The following is a 17,368-nucleotide window of genomic DNA, read 5'->3' as shown; positions in this document are numbered from 1 at the left end:
AACCAGTTTTTCTAATTCAGGGTCACAGGAGAGCCAAAGCCTGTCCCAGTGAGCAAAAGGTGCAAGGCTGGAAATTCCCTGGACAGGACACTAGACACTAAAATAAACATGCACACACTCACACCGAGGGTCAATTTTCCCTCAAGCCAATTACCCAATCAGTATGTTTTTCGACTGCTAGGGAAAACCAAAGCATCCAATACAGTACCATACCATACATGCAAACACAGGGAGAACATACAAAGTCCACACAGACAGTACCCCAGGTCTGGAACTGAACCCAGGGCCCCAGTGTTACAAGGCAGCAATCCTACGCACGCCCTTACTGTGCCACCTGGAGCACTTTTTTTAATTGTTGTTGTTAAATTGTTACCCCTATTGAAAACCAATACCTGAGGTTACATCTGATTTTTCCAGCTGTGCAAAACATCCAATAATGAGTGATTCTTAACCTTCAATCAATGCAGAATTTTTATAACAAACCTTTTACAGCAATTTTGATATCTTGTCTAGTTATCTAGAGATTTTATTTAATATTTCACAGGGTGACAAAGGTTTGAGTAGGCCAGTGACTACCAAATCCAACAATATTAATATGCAAAGCTCAAGTTATGATAATGGCATTATCATTACTTAAGCTTTGCATATAATATTGTTGGATTTGGTATGATTTTAGTGCCTGCTTCCCTCTTTTTTTAAGGATTCCTGCTTTTCAACAGATGACATTCTTCACAGACTGAATGTCAGAATATCACATGGTCAAAAGCAACACATTAGAGGTGTGGAGGTGCTGAGCAGGTGAAGACTGGACCTGGAACAAGGAGGAAAGACAAAAGGGAAAGAAAGGAGGGACAATGCATTGTGACACCTAGCAATCTGCATGAAGTCAGTTCCTCAAGTGATCCCCACTTGTTTATGTCTGCCTAACTCTCTTGATCAGGTGCTGGAGTTCTGGTCAGAAAGATATATATAAAAACTGAAGCGAGTTGAGGCACAGGGACCATGCTCGCTTTTCCCCTACACCACATAGCTGCATGTGCCCAGGGAGATATAATAGAACATATCTATGGCAGTTGGGACTGAAGAGGACGCTAGATACAGCTGAAGAACTGTGCTTGAACTGTGAACTGTGTTTTTCTTTTTTGTAGAGCATAAGAAAGGATAGCTGGATGGCTGGACTGAGCTGAGTGAGTACTCATGGGGACTACAGAGGGAGACAAGTGTGGGAGAGGATAAAGGTAAAGTAGTTTTATTGAATTGAGAATGAATTGCAGTATTTTTTTGGAATGTGGCAATGAGCAGAGAGAGACAGGACATGCTTCTTGGGATTACTTTCTTATCCTAGTTTCTTAGGAGCATTAAAGTGTGTTAAATTGTTATTTTTTTGGAGGGGTGTTCCTTGTGGATATTAATTCTTGCTATGCTATTGTAGACAAGTAGGGAAAATGTAATAGGTTTATTCCATGCTGAAAAAAAGAAGAAAGAGAACACAACGTTTCGGCCGTGGAGCCTTCTTCAGGTGTGATGAAGAGCCTTCTTCACCTGAAGAAGGCTCCACGGCCGAAACGTTGTGTTCTCTTTCTTCTTTTTTTCAGCATGGAATAAACCTTTTACTTGTTCCTTTGCAGCCTACGCATGCTGACACAGCTACCCACCTGAACTAAGTAGGGAACATTACTTTATTGTTATAGTTAGAGGAATAAAAATGTCAATTATGTCATCTACCTGTCTTGAAGTAGTTTGTGGGTGCACTGGGGACTGTTGTGTGGAGAGAAAATTCTTTGCAGCTTTAAAATTGCTAGGTGGCTGGGTCAGGTACAGTACCTACATATAGTTACTACTGTGACAATATTTTAGAGAAATCTCTATTTCAGGACCCTTATGTTCTCTAATGTAATTATCCAAAGACATTTATGGACTTATATGTCTTTCCAAATAATTCTCAAGAAATTCTGTTTATTTTTACAAAGTGTGATGCCACATGGGGCAGCAACCACCTAAGGGTGTGAGATCCAGGGGGGGCTATGATGACTAATACTTCTTTCACAGCCCATTGGGGAAAACTTTTTGCACTATGATTTCCGTTTTCATATATTCTCGTCCAGAAGTAGTGCTGTAGCTTGTCCCCATCGTTGGGTAAATGCTAGTGTAATGGGAGGCGGTCCAGGCACCCGTGAAGCGTAGTTCAGGACCCTATGCAGACGGTATAATCGGGAACTAAGCAGAGAAGGATATCAGGAAAAGGTACAGCAGGATTAGAATGGGTTGACAGATAGTGGGCGTTGATGGCGGTGATGGCAGTGATGGCAGTGATGGCGTTGATCCGGTGCTTGGGGTGCAGGGCGAAGGCAAACAAACCAGACAGCCAAAAAAGGGGGAAAACCAGGGCACAGTCCAGAGTCCAGGAACTGGGGAATCCATCTGAGACAGACAGGGTAAAAATCCGGAACGGAATCCAGAACAGGAACAAGGAGTTAAAATGGAGTAACAAATGGAATAAGACCAGCCCTCGGGCTACCTGGGAGCCCGGGGAAGTAGGCAAACCTTGTGGTGTCCATCTTCCAATGCTGAGCAAGGCATAGTGGGAGTGCCCACCTTAAATAATGACAGACAAACGGGAAGGTGCACGTAATGAACTAAAATACAAAAGGGTCGGAGCACCTTTAAGAAGAGGGATGAGGATTGTGACAACTAGGAATTTATTTAGGTGAGAAAACATCTGGATTGTTTTTTCCCTTTTACCCTGTCTCAGCTGTAGCCTCAGTAAGGTATTCTGGGCCCTTCACTCACAGCATCACAGTATCCCAGCCTCAGAGAACTGTATGCCAAATAAACTGCCGTCTGCAGCACCACTTTTGTCCCTGTCTATCTTACGCCTCGGTCCTATCTTAATGACTTCTTTCAAGGTCATACTCGAGGTTTTAACTCAACATCACTAAGCCCTTCACTCTCATTATCCTTTGCTCAGGGAGCAAGACATCTTCTAGACTTACACTCCATTCCCATTCAGGTAGTACAAGTGGAAATCCCTCACCTCTCATTTCGCCAATCTGTGCTTTGCACTTCACAACCCAAGGAAAAGTTACACCCATCTCACAGCCTCCATAGGGTCATGCTACAACCCCACAGAGTCTTAAGCAGAGACCAGTAGCTACACAGTCCCTTTCTCACCACTCTGTACTTCACGAATACTCTCTGGTCCTCACATACTGTATTTCTTACTCACACCTATTCATTTAACTCAACAAAAATATTTAACTTACACATACTGTAGACTTCAATTCACCTGACCCCACATGTGCCGGGTGAAATACTAACAAGACACCACATGAATCAGGAGGTGCACTCTTACGTCCATTCTGTCTGGAGTTTGCATCATACTGACTCCCTGTCTTGCTCTTTTTGCTTTGTAAGACTGGCCACAGCTGTAGCTCATGGAATCACATACTTCCTACAGCTGTGGTTACTCAGAGACAAACTCATATTTAATAGATTTAATTACATATTACAAATATAGATATCAAACAGAAAAGTGAACATGTATTCAAATAAAAAAAGATTAAACATTCTCAGTTAGAAAGATGGCATACTGTACCAATGAAAACATTAAAAAGTAAATATTGAGTATGAGCAATGTTATATTGGACTTAGGACAGGAGAAAAAGTTGGCTACAGCAAAAGCTACTGTAGGCGTTGCATACTTGTCATGTCATGCTATATATGCAATAGTCATGCTAGTGCAATTCTAACATAGTTCGACTTGTATTGTGCTGCTGGAAAATCGATACATGTGGATTGATTCAGCTCAAATACCTGTACCAACAACTGAGCATCTGGCATTTTTATGAAATTACAAGACTTACATGACAAAAGCTTACTACTTTGTAATCCTAAGGAACTGTACAGAATTGATAACTTGATCCGCAGGACAGGAATGGATAAACAAAACACAGCCAGCAGTCATCAGCAGTTATCATTGATAACTATAAAAAGAGTTGTTTTTGTACTATGTATTGATCTGAACCAAAAGCGTAAAGGCTCGTACATCTTATTTGCAGATAACTGAGCTTTTAACTGAACAGCAACTGTCTGTTCTAAAAATAGTCATTTAGACACTTGCTGAAAGTTGCTGATGAGGCAAGACTAATTTATTAAACAGAGGTATTTTAAAGGAATTGTAAAGGCTGATGGATTAATACCAGGCCTTATTGATTTATTACTGAAATGCATGACATTGCCAAAGATAATTAAAAAAATTACAATATAACAGGATAGTGGGGGCAGAATCCAAGGAAAATATAGTGGGTTTCATTTTAGTGGTTATTTCAGATAGCTGCTATGACAATATTACAAGAAACATAAGTGAGATGCACTGATCTTGAGAGTGCATGAATTATTGTTGGTAGCAGAAGTGCAGAGTGTTTGTCTCGTCTTGTCTTGGATGAATCCCCCGGTTCTTGGACTTTCTTGCGCCCCGGATTCCCCCCTTTGGACTGTCTGGATCTGTTTGCCCTTGCCACGCCCCCCGAGCACCGGATCACCGACATCACACCCCCCTGTCTGTCAACCCGTCCTAATCCTGTTGTACATTTCCCTGACATCCTTATCCACTTGCTTCCGTATTATATTGTTTGCACAGGGTCCTGAACTATGCTTCGCGGGAGCCTGGACCGGCTCCTCTTGCAATCAGACTCCACAAATTATTATTTTTTTATTGCAAAAACGTAGAAAAATTCTTTATATTATAGAGTCCCTTAAAATGGTTTTCTTACCTTGATTTAAGAGATGATGAATCATGGAAAAGGTTTTTAGGATTACCTTTTCCTTGTTTCAATTAACTTCCCATAAAAGCACTAAACTAAAAATGGTGCTTTTATGGGACTGCCAAGGACGCCAGAGGGAATGTAAATGAACAGACTGGCCAAAGTCCCTCCATCTATGTTCAAGTTTATTCCCATAAGATTTCATGGAGTGAAAATGGTTGTCGGTTGAAGGGGAGTGAAGTAGGTTACACTCCTCTATTTTCTTCTGAAGCTAAACAATCAAAAATGCCAACAAGGGTGGAACTGTACAGTAAATCATAATAGAGTCAAGTCTATTTTGCTGAAGAGTAAGGCAATGTTTAAAACTGAAGAATTTAAAATGGATTGGAAAAACAGACCTAAATGTACTGTATAGACCCAGTTTAAATATTACTAGTTTACTTAGGTTTATGTGTTGCATTCAGAGGCTCTAGGCTAGCTGGAACACCATTTTGTGATCCAATTCTTTGCAGACTGGGATGATTTGGAATATTTGGAATCTGACATCTGACTGGAGTGACTAATACCAAGGAGGTACTTCTGTAACTTGTTGTAAACTACTAGATTTGATCTGCCCTATCTGTCATATCAGTGTTTGCTGAATCATTAGGGTTATTTTAGTTGTTTGCATTTCGGAATATTTAGGAAATCCTGTACTTCAGATATTCACAGACTCATTTTACTGGCTTTCAAATAAACTGTTTTACTAATCTGAATGCTATTTTCTCTGAACTCAATGTTGTTGTATATAAAAGACACACTGCACAGGCCAAAATATCTACAAAGGGAATTTGGTCACAGTTTTAACTAAAATTAAAGCATCCATGTCACCCTGCAACTCACAACTGTCAACCCCCTGAAGCTAAGGAGGTGTGAGCCTGGTCATTACCTGGATGGGAGACCTCCTGGGAAAAACTAAGGTTGTTGCTGGAAGAGGTGTTAGTGGGGCCGGCAGAGGGTGCTCACCCTGTGGCCCATGTGGGTCCTAATGACCCAGTATAGTGAGAGGGACACTATACTGTAAACAGGCGCTGTCCTTTGGATGAGAAGTAAAACTGAGGTCCTGACTATCTGTGGTTGTTAAAAATTCCAGGGTGTTTCTCAAAAAGAGTAGGGGTGTAACCCTGGTGTCCTGGCCAAATTTCCCATTGACCTTCACCAATCATGGCCCCCTCTATGAATTGGCTTCATTACTCTGCTCCCCCCTACTGATAGCTGATGTGTGGTGAGCGTTCTGGTGCACTATGGCTGCCACCGCATCATCCAGGTGGATGCTGCACATTGGTGGTGGTGGAGGGGAGTCCCCATTACCTGTAAAGAGCTTTGAGTGGAGTGTCCAGAAAAGTGCTATATAAGTGTAAGCAATTATTATTAAAATACACTGTCAAATTATATCATTAAGATAACTAGGGGTTTTAATTTATCTAGACGTCCTACTATTGATTTATGTTTCTTGTTTAGATTTCATAACTTTGCCTTAAAGAGTTATTCTGACTGTGGATACACTGTTAAAATTGTTTTAGTTAATGCTTGTTCCATGACCAATACGGCATTACTGTTTAACAAATTACAGAGAAAAGTCTAATTTTACGTTCAAAAGAAACTTCACATTACCAAAATGACACCTTTTTTTGCCAAATTACCTTCCTCCTCCATGGTTCTCTTGCTTATATAAACCACTTGCATCTGCTAGAGAGGTTGGGATGTAATGTAATGTAAAATTAACCTTAATTTTGTGATTTTTGTGATTCTTGTGATTTTTGTGAGCTCGCAGAAAAGAAATGTTATTGCCAGCAACTACTGCTGCACGCTGTATTGTTGTGCATTTGATAAATAAACTTTGATTTGATTTGATTTAATGGCAGTTGAAGACCAACTTAATGCCTCTCGGAGACCATTACACATTCTAGTTTTTACATCATTTCAATGCACAATAAAGGTTTTTAAAGGTTGCAGTTTTTATTTTGTCACCCCTCATGCATAATTTCTCGAAGATTTCAGTTCTAGTAGATTTTCATATTCACTGTGAACATAATTTTTTGCAGAGTTCTGTGCTCTTCTAAATTGTTTTGATTGTACTCAGCATATGACTAAAATAAATATAAAATACTCGAGAGACGGGGTAGAGTTTAGTGTTAGGGTTTATGCTTACAGTAGGTGGGTTTAGTGTAAGGTCAGGGAGAGCTGATGTGGGTGAATGGTAATACTATCAGAATCATCTGATACTACTAATGCGCTTTCTATGTTTCTCATGCATCTGAAAGAGCAGGAACCTTTTTTCCAAAATTGTTTCTTACCGTGTCGGAAAAAATAGTCGGACGTGGTTGCTTAGATACAGTTGCAGGTTGTGTAGTTGCAGGGTATGTTCCTACAAAATAAAGCAAGCCTTTAGTTTCACAGGTACATGAAAATTTTCGAATGATGGATGAAGGAACGGAGTTGTCAATGACAATTGCACAGGTGGTCCAGAAATTGAAGGGGACCCATTTACATTCCCAGCTGGAGAGACAGGCCAAAGTGAGTACCCGGACCATAACGCAACACTGACTGATCGGAGTCTCTGCAGGACGAGTGCAGCTGTGGTCTGCTGTACACTGCAGTACCTGATGTAGCGTATGGCAGGGCTTGAAAAAAGACAACAAAAATGTTATGTATAATCTTAATATTAGTTTTGCAGCATTTAGCATTTTCAAACTAATTTCACTCTACATTGTCCTCTGTTGTTACGGTACCTTAATGTTTTTATTGCGTACGCTAAACTACGTAATCATTAATGTAAAACACGATATTTTTACTATTCAGAAACCCAGATTACGTGCTGTATTTTGATAACTGTTTATTTTAATTTCATTTAAAATTCGATCTCTCGAATTTCGAAAAATTTCGAATCTCGAAAGTATACCGGTACTGTAAAAGTTAAATGTGTGCAAGTGTTCAAGGTTATGTGAACATAGAAATTTACAGTAATTGAAACATTATGTATTTTACGAGTAACTGATATATATATATTAAATGGATATGGGTCTAACAGTAATCACGAAATCATGAAATGAAACACACACAAACGTATAGGATATATGCATTTCATAGACGAGTAATGAAATGATCATGCGTTTGCTTTCTATCTAGTCTGGTAGGTAATCATATTATGAAGGCTCTATTCCTTTATTGTAGAGGAAGGACATTTATCAATGACAGTGCTTCTATTCATTGACATGGGCAACCTGAATTAAGATGGTGAAAAAAAGAAACTGTAGTTTTAACTTGGTAGTCTCTTTTGTTAGCCAAGGGCAGTTTTCAAAAAACAATCTTTGACATCCTACTTTAGATCCACAAGCAATTGTTTGTAACACAAGGTTTTTTTTTTGTGTGTGAAGAATACGTTTTTTTTTAACTGGAATTTTGTTTACATAAAGAGAATTCAATCTGTTTCTCCCAAATGAAACTTGTTATATTTTGGGCTTATTTCTGTTTTACTACATTTTCAAAAGTCTTAATGACTATTTTATGTCTTAGTCCTCAAACATGTAAATCTTAGGTGAACATGAGACTAAAAAATGTATATAATAGTTTACAGAGGTTTTTGTTCAGTATGTGAAAAAATACAGTGAACTAAATATCAAATTTATAAGAAAGTGCATTACGAAGTAATGTTCTGAAGACCCTAAGGTAAAGAACACATGCTATGAAGTAAGCATAGCTTATAATAAAATACTGTATATTAGGGCCATGCTACATTCATTGAGAGTTATGTAAATGTACTTTCTTATTGACTTCTTATTTCCTTAATTCTCCATGATCGTTATGGTTGACTGTCAACATGAGTTGTCTTTCCCGAAAGCCTACAGATGTAAAAGTTTCAACTGTAATTTGCACACATAATTATATATACAGTATACATATACTGTATGAATGGTATTTGCTTTGTCAGAGTAAAAACAACAAACATTTAGCTCTGTGAAGTTTCCCCCACTGCATTTGTTGGTGCTGTTGAAATTAGCATTTGTTGTGATGTGCTTTCCAAGATAAAATATATTCTTTTTCAGATGTGGTGTAACTCAGCTTGTCTAAAATGTCCCGGGAGAGCCGGACCAGTCTCATTCATTTGTATAATGTTTGTGCCGGGTTTTGGTGCTAAAAGTAACATTTGTCCTTTTTTAGTTTCCAAGATATTAGGCTGCTAAGATCTTTGTTTACTCAGTATAAGTTTATACTTCTTACAATGACTTTATCATTATATAATTTTTCAGCTGGGGCGAAGTCTGCTGTAAATTCAGGCAGTTTTGCAATATATTCACCTTCTATTTCTGTGGATTTTTTTTGTCTTGAAATCTCAGGCTTTATTTACTGTTTTATATATTTATGTTTTATGGTTTGTTTATTATGATGTGTGCTTCAAAGCAGTAATTGTTGCAAGATAGACAATATACAGTATATAGTGAAAAGCATACATATTGGACAGTAGTGTCAAATTCTGCTGTGTACTAATGAAATATGGATTTCAGATCAAAAGATCTGAAAACAGAGGCATAAGTATAGAATTTCAGCTCTTGTTTTTGGAAATTTTGCATACAAGTTTAACAATGTAACTTTTTGTTTAAGTTTTGGGTCTGGTTTTCAGTTAGTAGGCACAAACCAAGATGAAGAAAATAGAGAATTAAAAACCATAAAATAACAGCCAAAAAGATTGCAGACATTCTCCAGAGTGCAGCGGTGAAAGTACAGTATCTTACATCTCTGTGGACTACAATGCAAATTGTAAACCTCTCATCAGAATAAAAAATAGAAAGGCCGGATTAGAACTTGGATAAAAAATACAAAAATGAACCACAACTGTTCTAGAACAAAGTTCTGTGAACAGATGAAGATAAACTTTTAAAGTGACAGAAAGGTAAAAGTGTGGAGAAAGAGAGGAACTGCAAATGATCCTAAGGACACAACTACATCTGTGAGACATGGTGCATGCATTGCTGCCTCTGCTGGCTCACTGGTGTTTTTTATGTAACTGATGATGGCAGCAGGATGAATTATGAAGTGTACGTTAACATCTTGTCTGCCCAGGTCCAAAAAATATCTCCAAGCTAATTGGGTGGCAGTTCACTCTGCAACAATGACTCAAAAGATACTGCATACTTAACCAAGGATTTCATCAGAAAGAAAGTGGAAACTTTGACAGCTCAAAAGTCAATCTCCTGATCTGAATCCTATTGAGCAAGGATTTTACTTGTTGAGTAGGAAACTAAACTCAGAAAACCCAAGGTCCACAATCAACAGCAAAACTAGCTGCAGTTAAGGCTTTGCAAAACATCTCAAAATAATATATCAAGAGTTTTATGATGTAAGTGAGCTATTAACTTGAAGCAGTCATGGCATATAAGGGGTACGCAACTGCGTATTACATTTCTACTGGTTTCATTTATTTTAAATTAATTTGCCCCCAATACTTGTGCACCTGAAAAGGGTAGAATGAATACAATAAATGTCATTGTTCTATCATAGCTAAACATGTATGCAAAATATTACTCAGAAATAAAAGCTGAATTTCTATACTTTTGCCTCATATTAATATTTTATCTAAATACAAATTTCATTAGTACACAGCAGCAGAAATGAAAATTTTTACTTCAGTACCCCATACGGCTTTCCACTGTATGTTCCCATAAATAAACGTTGTTGTAAAAAACAATTACAATTCAAAGAAAATTCATTTTTCCCAAATTTGTTTAGTCAAAATTGTATTTTCATTTAGAACCATTGAAATATTGTTTTCTACATTTGTGAGGTGGTAACATTTACAATATTGTTTTGTGGATTTATTTTAAAATCCATTTGACTAAGTACATAGTAGTACCATTATTTGGACAGATATACAGTGCCTTGCAAAAGTATTCAGAACCTTTACAAATGTTAAATATTGCATGATCACAAATGATACTTACGCATCACATATTTTTCAAATCAGTGTTTTTATTGCATGCTCACATGCTGAAACAGAATTTTTTTAAAAAACAAAATTAGTTGTCATAGTTTTTGCAGATATCTTAAAGAAAGTCAAAGACTGAAATATAGTGCTTGCATACGTTTTCAGATGCCACACATTAATATTTGATAGAGCCACCTTTTGCCACAGTTACAGCTTTAAGTCTTTTGAGGTAGGTGTCTACCAGCTTTGCCACTTGTTAGGAGTGATGTTCACCCATTCTTCTTGGTAGATGTGCTCCAGCTCATTCAAATTGCTTGAACAGCGCTTGTGAACTGCAATTTTCAAATCATGCCACAGATTCTCTATGGCGTTGAAGTCGGGACTTTGACTGGACCATTCCAGAACATTTACCTTTTTATTCTTGAGTCAATCCAATGTTGCTTTGGCCCAGTGCATAGGTTCATTTTCCTGCTGAAAGGTGAATATTTTTCAAAGCTCACGTTTTTTAGCAGACTGAATCACGTTCCCTTGTAGTATTTCTCTGTACTTTGCTCCATCTATTTTTCCTTAAGCTCTAACAAGATTCCCAGTCCCTTTTGATGAAAAGCAGATTCAACAACATGATGCCTCTGCCACTACACTTTGTTTCTTGGGGCATAGGCAGTGTTAACTTTGCACCACACATAGCTCTTTGAATGTTGGGCAAAAATCTCTACCGTCTTAACACAAAACCTCTTCCCACATCTTAGCTGGATCACTCTTGTGCTGTCTGTCAAACATCCAGATGGGTATTGAGATGGTTCTTTTTGAGTAATGGCCTCTTTTCTGCTACCTTCCCATACAGGCCAGTGTTATGAGCTCAAGATATAGTTGACTCATGCACCTTTAGTCTTTTCTCAGCCAGTGAATTCTGTAGGTCTTTCAAAGTGATTGCTGGCTTCTCATTGGCTTCCATCACGAGTCTCCTTCTTGATCAGATGGAAAGTTTTAAGTTTCTTAGAATACAATTTAGTCTTCATTTTCTTGGCTTCACTGCCTGACCAATGATCTCTAAACAGATGGGTTTTTTATCCAGTAAATGTAACAGTAACTTCAATGGTGCACAGGCAGAGGCCAGTGGTAAGACAATTCTATCCTTATTAATGCAATTTTTTCACTTGTGTAAACTTAGAGCTACCAGTACATAGGTAGCTAAATACTTATGCAGGCAGCATATTTCAGTTTTGGACTTTCTTTAACATATCTGCTGAAAAAAAATCATTTAAAAAAATTCTTTTTGAGCCTGTAAGTTTGCAATAAATAAAAAGATGTGTAATTATAATTTGTAATCCATTGAAAAGGGTCTATAATCCATTTAAAGGGTCTGAATAATTTTGCAAGACACCGTATACAGTATTCCAATAGCCTAGTCCTTTTCATTTTTATATATTTTGTATTTTTTTATTTACTAATATATTTGTATTAGAAGCACACAAAATACAGTACTACAAACACCAGTCTTTTAATATAAGGAGTTACATTAATTTGCTCGTATTAAACTGAATTTGTAATTTGCAGGCAGCCATTTAGCCATTTTAACTATGTTTCACCTTTTAAAACTATACAGCTATGAAGTATTAAGATTTGCTAATTATATATTTTCCAGAAAATCCAAGCTTTTCTTAACTTCCAACATCTTTAAAAAAAAAAGGAATAAGAAGATGCATTTAATTGCATTTAACTGTTTAATTGAAGTTTAAAATGTACAATTTATGATTAATTCACACATATGGACGCATTGAAAATAATCTTCAGGTATCACTTCAAAAGGAGTAGGTCTTCTAATCCTGGACAGACTAAGAAACCAATTAGTAGGCATCAGCATTTGCCAAAACATTCCCTTTCAGTGTTAATGTTTTGTTATGTTTGTGCCAAGCAAAAAAATTAAAAGTGAAACAGTCTCAGTCCTTCTCATAGATAGTAAAGTAAAAACTAAAACACTGCTTTATTTGCAGTAACTACTCCATAGTAGATTATTAGTAATTATATCTGGTTACTCATCTTGTTACCAAAGGTCATAGATAGATACGGGATGTCATTTAGCCAGCAGCCATATCACTCTGCAACTCACAACTGGCAGCCCACTGAAGCTAAGCAGGTGTGAGCCTGGTCAGTACCTGGATGTCAGACCTCCTGGGAAAAACTAAGGTTGCTGCTGGAAGAGGTGTTAGTGTGGCCAGCAGGGGGTGCTCACCATGCAGTCTATGTGGGTCCCAATGCCCCAGTATGGTGACAAGGAACTGTAAACAGGCGCCATCCTTCGGATGAGACATAATACCGAGGTCCTGACTCTCTCTGGTCATTAAAAATCCCAGGGCATTTCTCGAAAGGAGTAGGGGTGTAACCCCGGTGTCCTGGTCAAATTTCCCATTGGCCCTTACCAGTCATGGCCTCTTAATAATCCCAATCTATCAATTGGCTTAATTACTCTGTTCTCCTCTTCACTATTAGCGTGTGGTGTGTGGTGAGCGTTCTGGCGCACTATGGCTGCTGTCGCATCATTCAAGTGGATGCTGCATATTGGTGGTGGCAGAGGGGAGTCCCCATTAACTGTAAAGCGCTTTGAGTGGAGTGTCCAGAAAAGCGCTGTATAAGTGTAAGCAATTATTATTAATTATTATATCCTTCTCCACTTCAGTTAAACCATAAAGTTGTAAGGGGAGAAGGTGACATCACTTCCCTAAAAAAGAATGTCTGATATTTCAGACACCAAAATAGCACAAACGCTGGTTCCAATGGCACAAATAAAATGACCTAAGAACCACCGCAGTGAATATTTCCCTTGCAGAATCCCTGTATTGCAGTAAAGAAATTTTCCACAGTCTGCACAGGATGGTCTGCTACTTCAAGGACCAGGGAAATGTGGTGATCTGTTCAGTGCACAAACATACACATTACACTGGCACACAGGAGAACCCACATATATGTGAACAGTTCCCTCTGTGAACAGTGTCTACCGGTCACTTCATTCAGATGCACACTGAAGAACAGCGAACGTAACAAGAACAGACAAGATCTGTTACTGTAGATCTGTCTAGGACTGACCCTGTACATTGATGAAGGCAGGATCAGATGGGACTCTTTGGGAAAATTCACTTACAGTCAGCACTGGGCAGCACGGTGGGGGGCTATGTTCTCACTGGGCTGGACTCCTTCTCTATTAAAGTTTTCACAGTCAAGCCACAATCCCCTCTTCCCAACTACTGCCAGATTACAATTTACATCAACAGTTCACCATCTCAAAGACACACTAACATATCTCAACAAGCTGTATGACCTTAGCCATTTATACAAATACCAGAGAGCAATGACTGATAGGGAAATTCAAATGTTAACGAAACACATTCCTAAACACGCCAATAAAAGAGGCATTCATGTGACTATAAATAATTAAAATCACATATCTGGGAAGTTAGCCCTGCTTGTTCTATTTGTAGGGGAAGGAAACTTTACAAGCCGAGTGATGCCACTCCTTGAAGCTAGAAGGGGCTATATCTTGAAAAAGAAAGCAGCACAAACTGTACTTTTAATGGCATAAACTGGCACAAACGTAGCAGAAATGAATGAAACTGGTTCGGTTTTCCTGGGCTGTTGCAGGGGATGGAGTGATATCACACCAAAATGCATTTTATCTGTGGAATGAAAGCAGCACAAACTCTGCTTTAAAATCACAGATGTAGCACAAATGAATATGATGGGTGTCATTTTTTGTACTGTTTGTCGTAGGGCCAACTTCATGCAGCTTAAACATTCTTCAGAAATATGTTTGATGTTTCTGATACAGGATGAGCTAAATTTGTTTCTTTTTGTTCATCAGGAGTGTTTGCACAAGCCAGAAATTAAACTTGAATGTCTAAAAGATGATGTACGGGATTTCCTAAGAAACTCAGGTAAATCTTAATCTCCCTTAATGTCCAGTGCCTGTGTTCAGTTCAAAATTCTCAGTTTCTTTCCCACAGCAGAATTTAAACAAAATCTGATAAGAGTATCTACAGTGAAAATCATACGTATTGGGATAGTAAAGTGAAATTTGTCATTTTTGTTGTGTACTACTCAAATTTGTATTTCAGATCAAAAGATAAATAAGTGGCAAACTGATTGTCATCTTTAATTCTGGATGTTTTTGTGCATACTGTACATGTTTGGCCATGTTAGAACAATGTCATTTGCTGTGTATGAATTTCTGATGTAGCTTGAATTGACAGCCCTTGTTTAATGTTTGTCCTTCCACTAGAAATGCAGTTTAGATTACTTTGAAGTCCTTTTGCTGGAGTTATAAATGTCTAAGCAAAAATAAGTTGCCATCTTCCTTTGTACAGTACATGAGGGTGGAAAAACATTTTTATCCCATCTGTGCCCATGTTAAGTTTTTTAAACATTTTAAAACACATTTATGAGTGTAGGCTATTGAACATAATCTCCAGTCATTTAGTGAAGCAGTAAGATAGATTGAAAGTTATTTTTACATACTGACATTGAGTTAAATTTGTTTAAAAATCCACATGGATCTCTTAATGGCAAACATTTGGATTTGTTTATAAAAGCATAAAAAGATGTGTGTTATATTTATTTATTTTTCTAGATGTGAAGTAAAATTGTTTCTGAGCATTTTAAAGCTTTTGCATGTTGTGCAGATTCATGGATGCACTTACCATTTGTCTTTCTTTAAAGGATGGGAAAAGAAGTTACAGAATGCTGTTTATCGTGAGTTACATGTGTGAGTAGCCAAATGTTTGTTATTCAACGAATTCCTTTATTTCTTTCCTTTATTTTATGATTTACCGATTTTATTTTGTGATGACAACCTTTTTAGTTTATGTTGTAAATATTGTAACATTCCATGAACAAAGCAATGTTTAAGGAGAGTCAAACAAAACTTTCCTTGAATTTTATTGTTATATTGTTATTTTACATTAAAATGTATACTGTAGGCTTTTGTGATGCACCCTACAATAGGGTTCAGATTCTAAGAACCAACACACAAGATTTTAAGTGAAATAGTAGTTTGTTAAATTATATTTACATTTTAAATTGTATTAAATTTATATTTAATACAATTTATATGTATTTATATGTGCGTGTGACAGAAAAGTGGCTCCTCCAGCTAGGATGCTGGTAAGAAAAATAATCAGCCTTGCGCTGTGGCCGAAAATGGCTCTTGCCAGTTTTCTAGCCAGGAAAAAATCTACTGTCACTTAGCAGAAAGTGTCTTTTCCAGTTTCCACTCTTAAAAAAAAAAAACAGTTTGCTCTATAGCAGAAAACTAGTACATTCACAACAGAGCTGCGCTTCAGCCTATGCTGGGACTGTAGAGGTAGGAAAAATAAGAAAACCGTCAGCCGGGATACTGGTTCATTCTGTGCCGAGAAGAGGCAGGAGCGATTTGTTGGAGTTTGTCTTTGGACTTCTGCTCCTCATTGTCACCGTCTCCTTCCTCATTTAGTTCTCTATATATTCTTACTAGAATAGGATATGCAAACGATGCCTGCTCTTCACAATCCTTTAGTTTTAAAAGAACACTCCTGCTTTATTTGCTGTTGCAACTCATGCGACATGCATCATACTGCCATGCAGATTTCACTAAAGCTGTAGTAACATTTTTAGCTATACAGTACCACTTGCTGCCTCAAAGGGTAGCACCTTTAGTAACATCTAAAGTCCATTGAAGGAAACTAGTTGTCAGGATAATCTAGTAATCTAGTATTGTCACTTTCATTGTAACAAAGAAGGAACAATAAAATCCCTTGCAGATGTAACTGCAGCTAGTGTTACATACCACATTTTTAGGCATTTTTGGTGCATACATTATTTTCCAGACAGGTTTATGGAAGACAAAGAATTTCTACTCCTGCCTACTTCACCCCACTTATCTTACTTTACTGTTTTTAAAAAAAAGGTTGTAGATTTAGGGTGGCAAGGTGGTTCAGTGTTTAGCACTACTGCCTTGCAGTGCTGGGGCCCTGTGTTCAGTTCCAGATCTAGGGTGCTGTCAGTGTAAAGGTTGTTATGCTCTCTGCTTCTAAGATTGTATGTTCTCGTGTGGATTTCCTCCGGGTCTCCAGTTTCTTCCTACAGTCCAAAGTAATACTGGTAGGTTAATGGGCTTCTGGGAAAGTTGGCCCTGGTGTGAATGTGAGTGTATGCATGTCTGAGTCTATGTGTGCCCTGTGATGGACTGATGTCCTGTTCAGGGTGTACCCTGCCTTAAGTCCAAGATTGGATCCGCCTCTCCCAAGACCCTGAAATGAGTGAAGTGGTTAGGAGATGAATGGTTATGGAAGTATAAAGATTATACAGTACATGTATGTGTCATTTACATATTTCATATGAGCTGCTACAGTATAATTGAAACTCTACTAAATTGAATGCTAATTGTATTCAGTAGCTTAAGCTAGAGCAAAATATGTCACTATTTTAATGCCACTGAAATATTTGTGCATCATTTAGTATCAGCTTTGGGCCATACTATATGACCATAGTCATATGAAAATGAGCTTTCTCCTAGAATTTTAACTTTCTACTGTGATCAAAATAAGCCCAAAATGTTTACAAACCCTTTCTGAATGAAACTACAGACAATCAAATTTCTGAATTTTGCAATGAA

General features: G+C 37.8%; 1 protein-coding gene across 1 annotated transcript in view; it reads left to right on the top strand.

Moving 5' to 3' along the window:
- Positions 1-6,946: 6,946 nt before the first annotated feature.
- tbc1d19 (TBC1 domain family, member 19) overlaps positions 6,947-17,368 on the top strand; it is a 62,782-nt gene continuing 52,360 nt past the window's right edge. Inside the window, exons 1-3 of the mRNA XM_088918977.1 lie at positions 6,947-7,319; positions 14,582-14,654; positions 15,436-15,481. Coding sequence (XP_088775103.1) covers positions 7,221-7,319; positions 14,582-14,654; positions 15,436-15,481 — 218 coding nt within the window. The 5' untranslated portion in view covers positions 6,947-7,220. The remainder of the gene's footprint in view (positions 7,320-14,581; positions 14,655-15,435; positions 15,482-17,368) is intronic.

This window comes from Atractosteus spatula, chromosome 1 (assembly GCF_055471065.1).
Source record: "Atractosteus spatula isolate fAtrSpa1 chromosome 1, fAtrSpa1.hap1, whole genome shotgun sequence".
NCBI lineage: Eukaryota > Metazoa > Chordata > Actinopteri > Semionotiformes > Lepisosteidae > Atractosteus > Atractosteus spatula.
The sequence above is the reverse complement of the archived record's forward strand: the minus strand, read 5'-3'. Positions and strand labels throughout refer to the sequence as shown.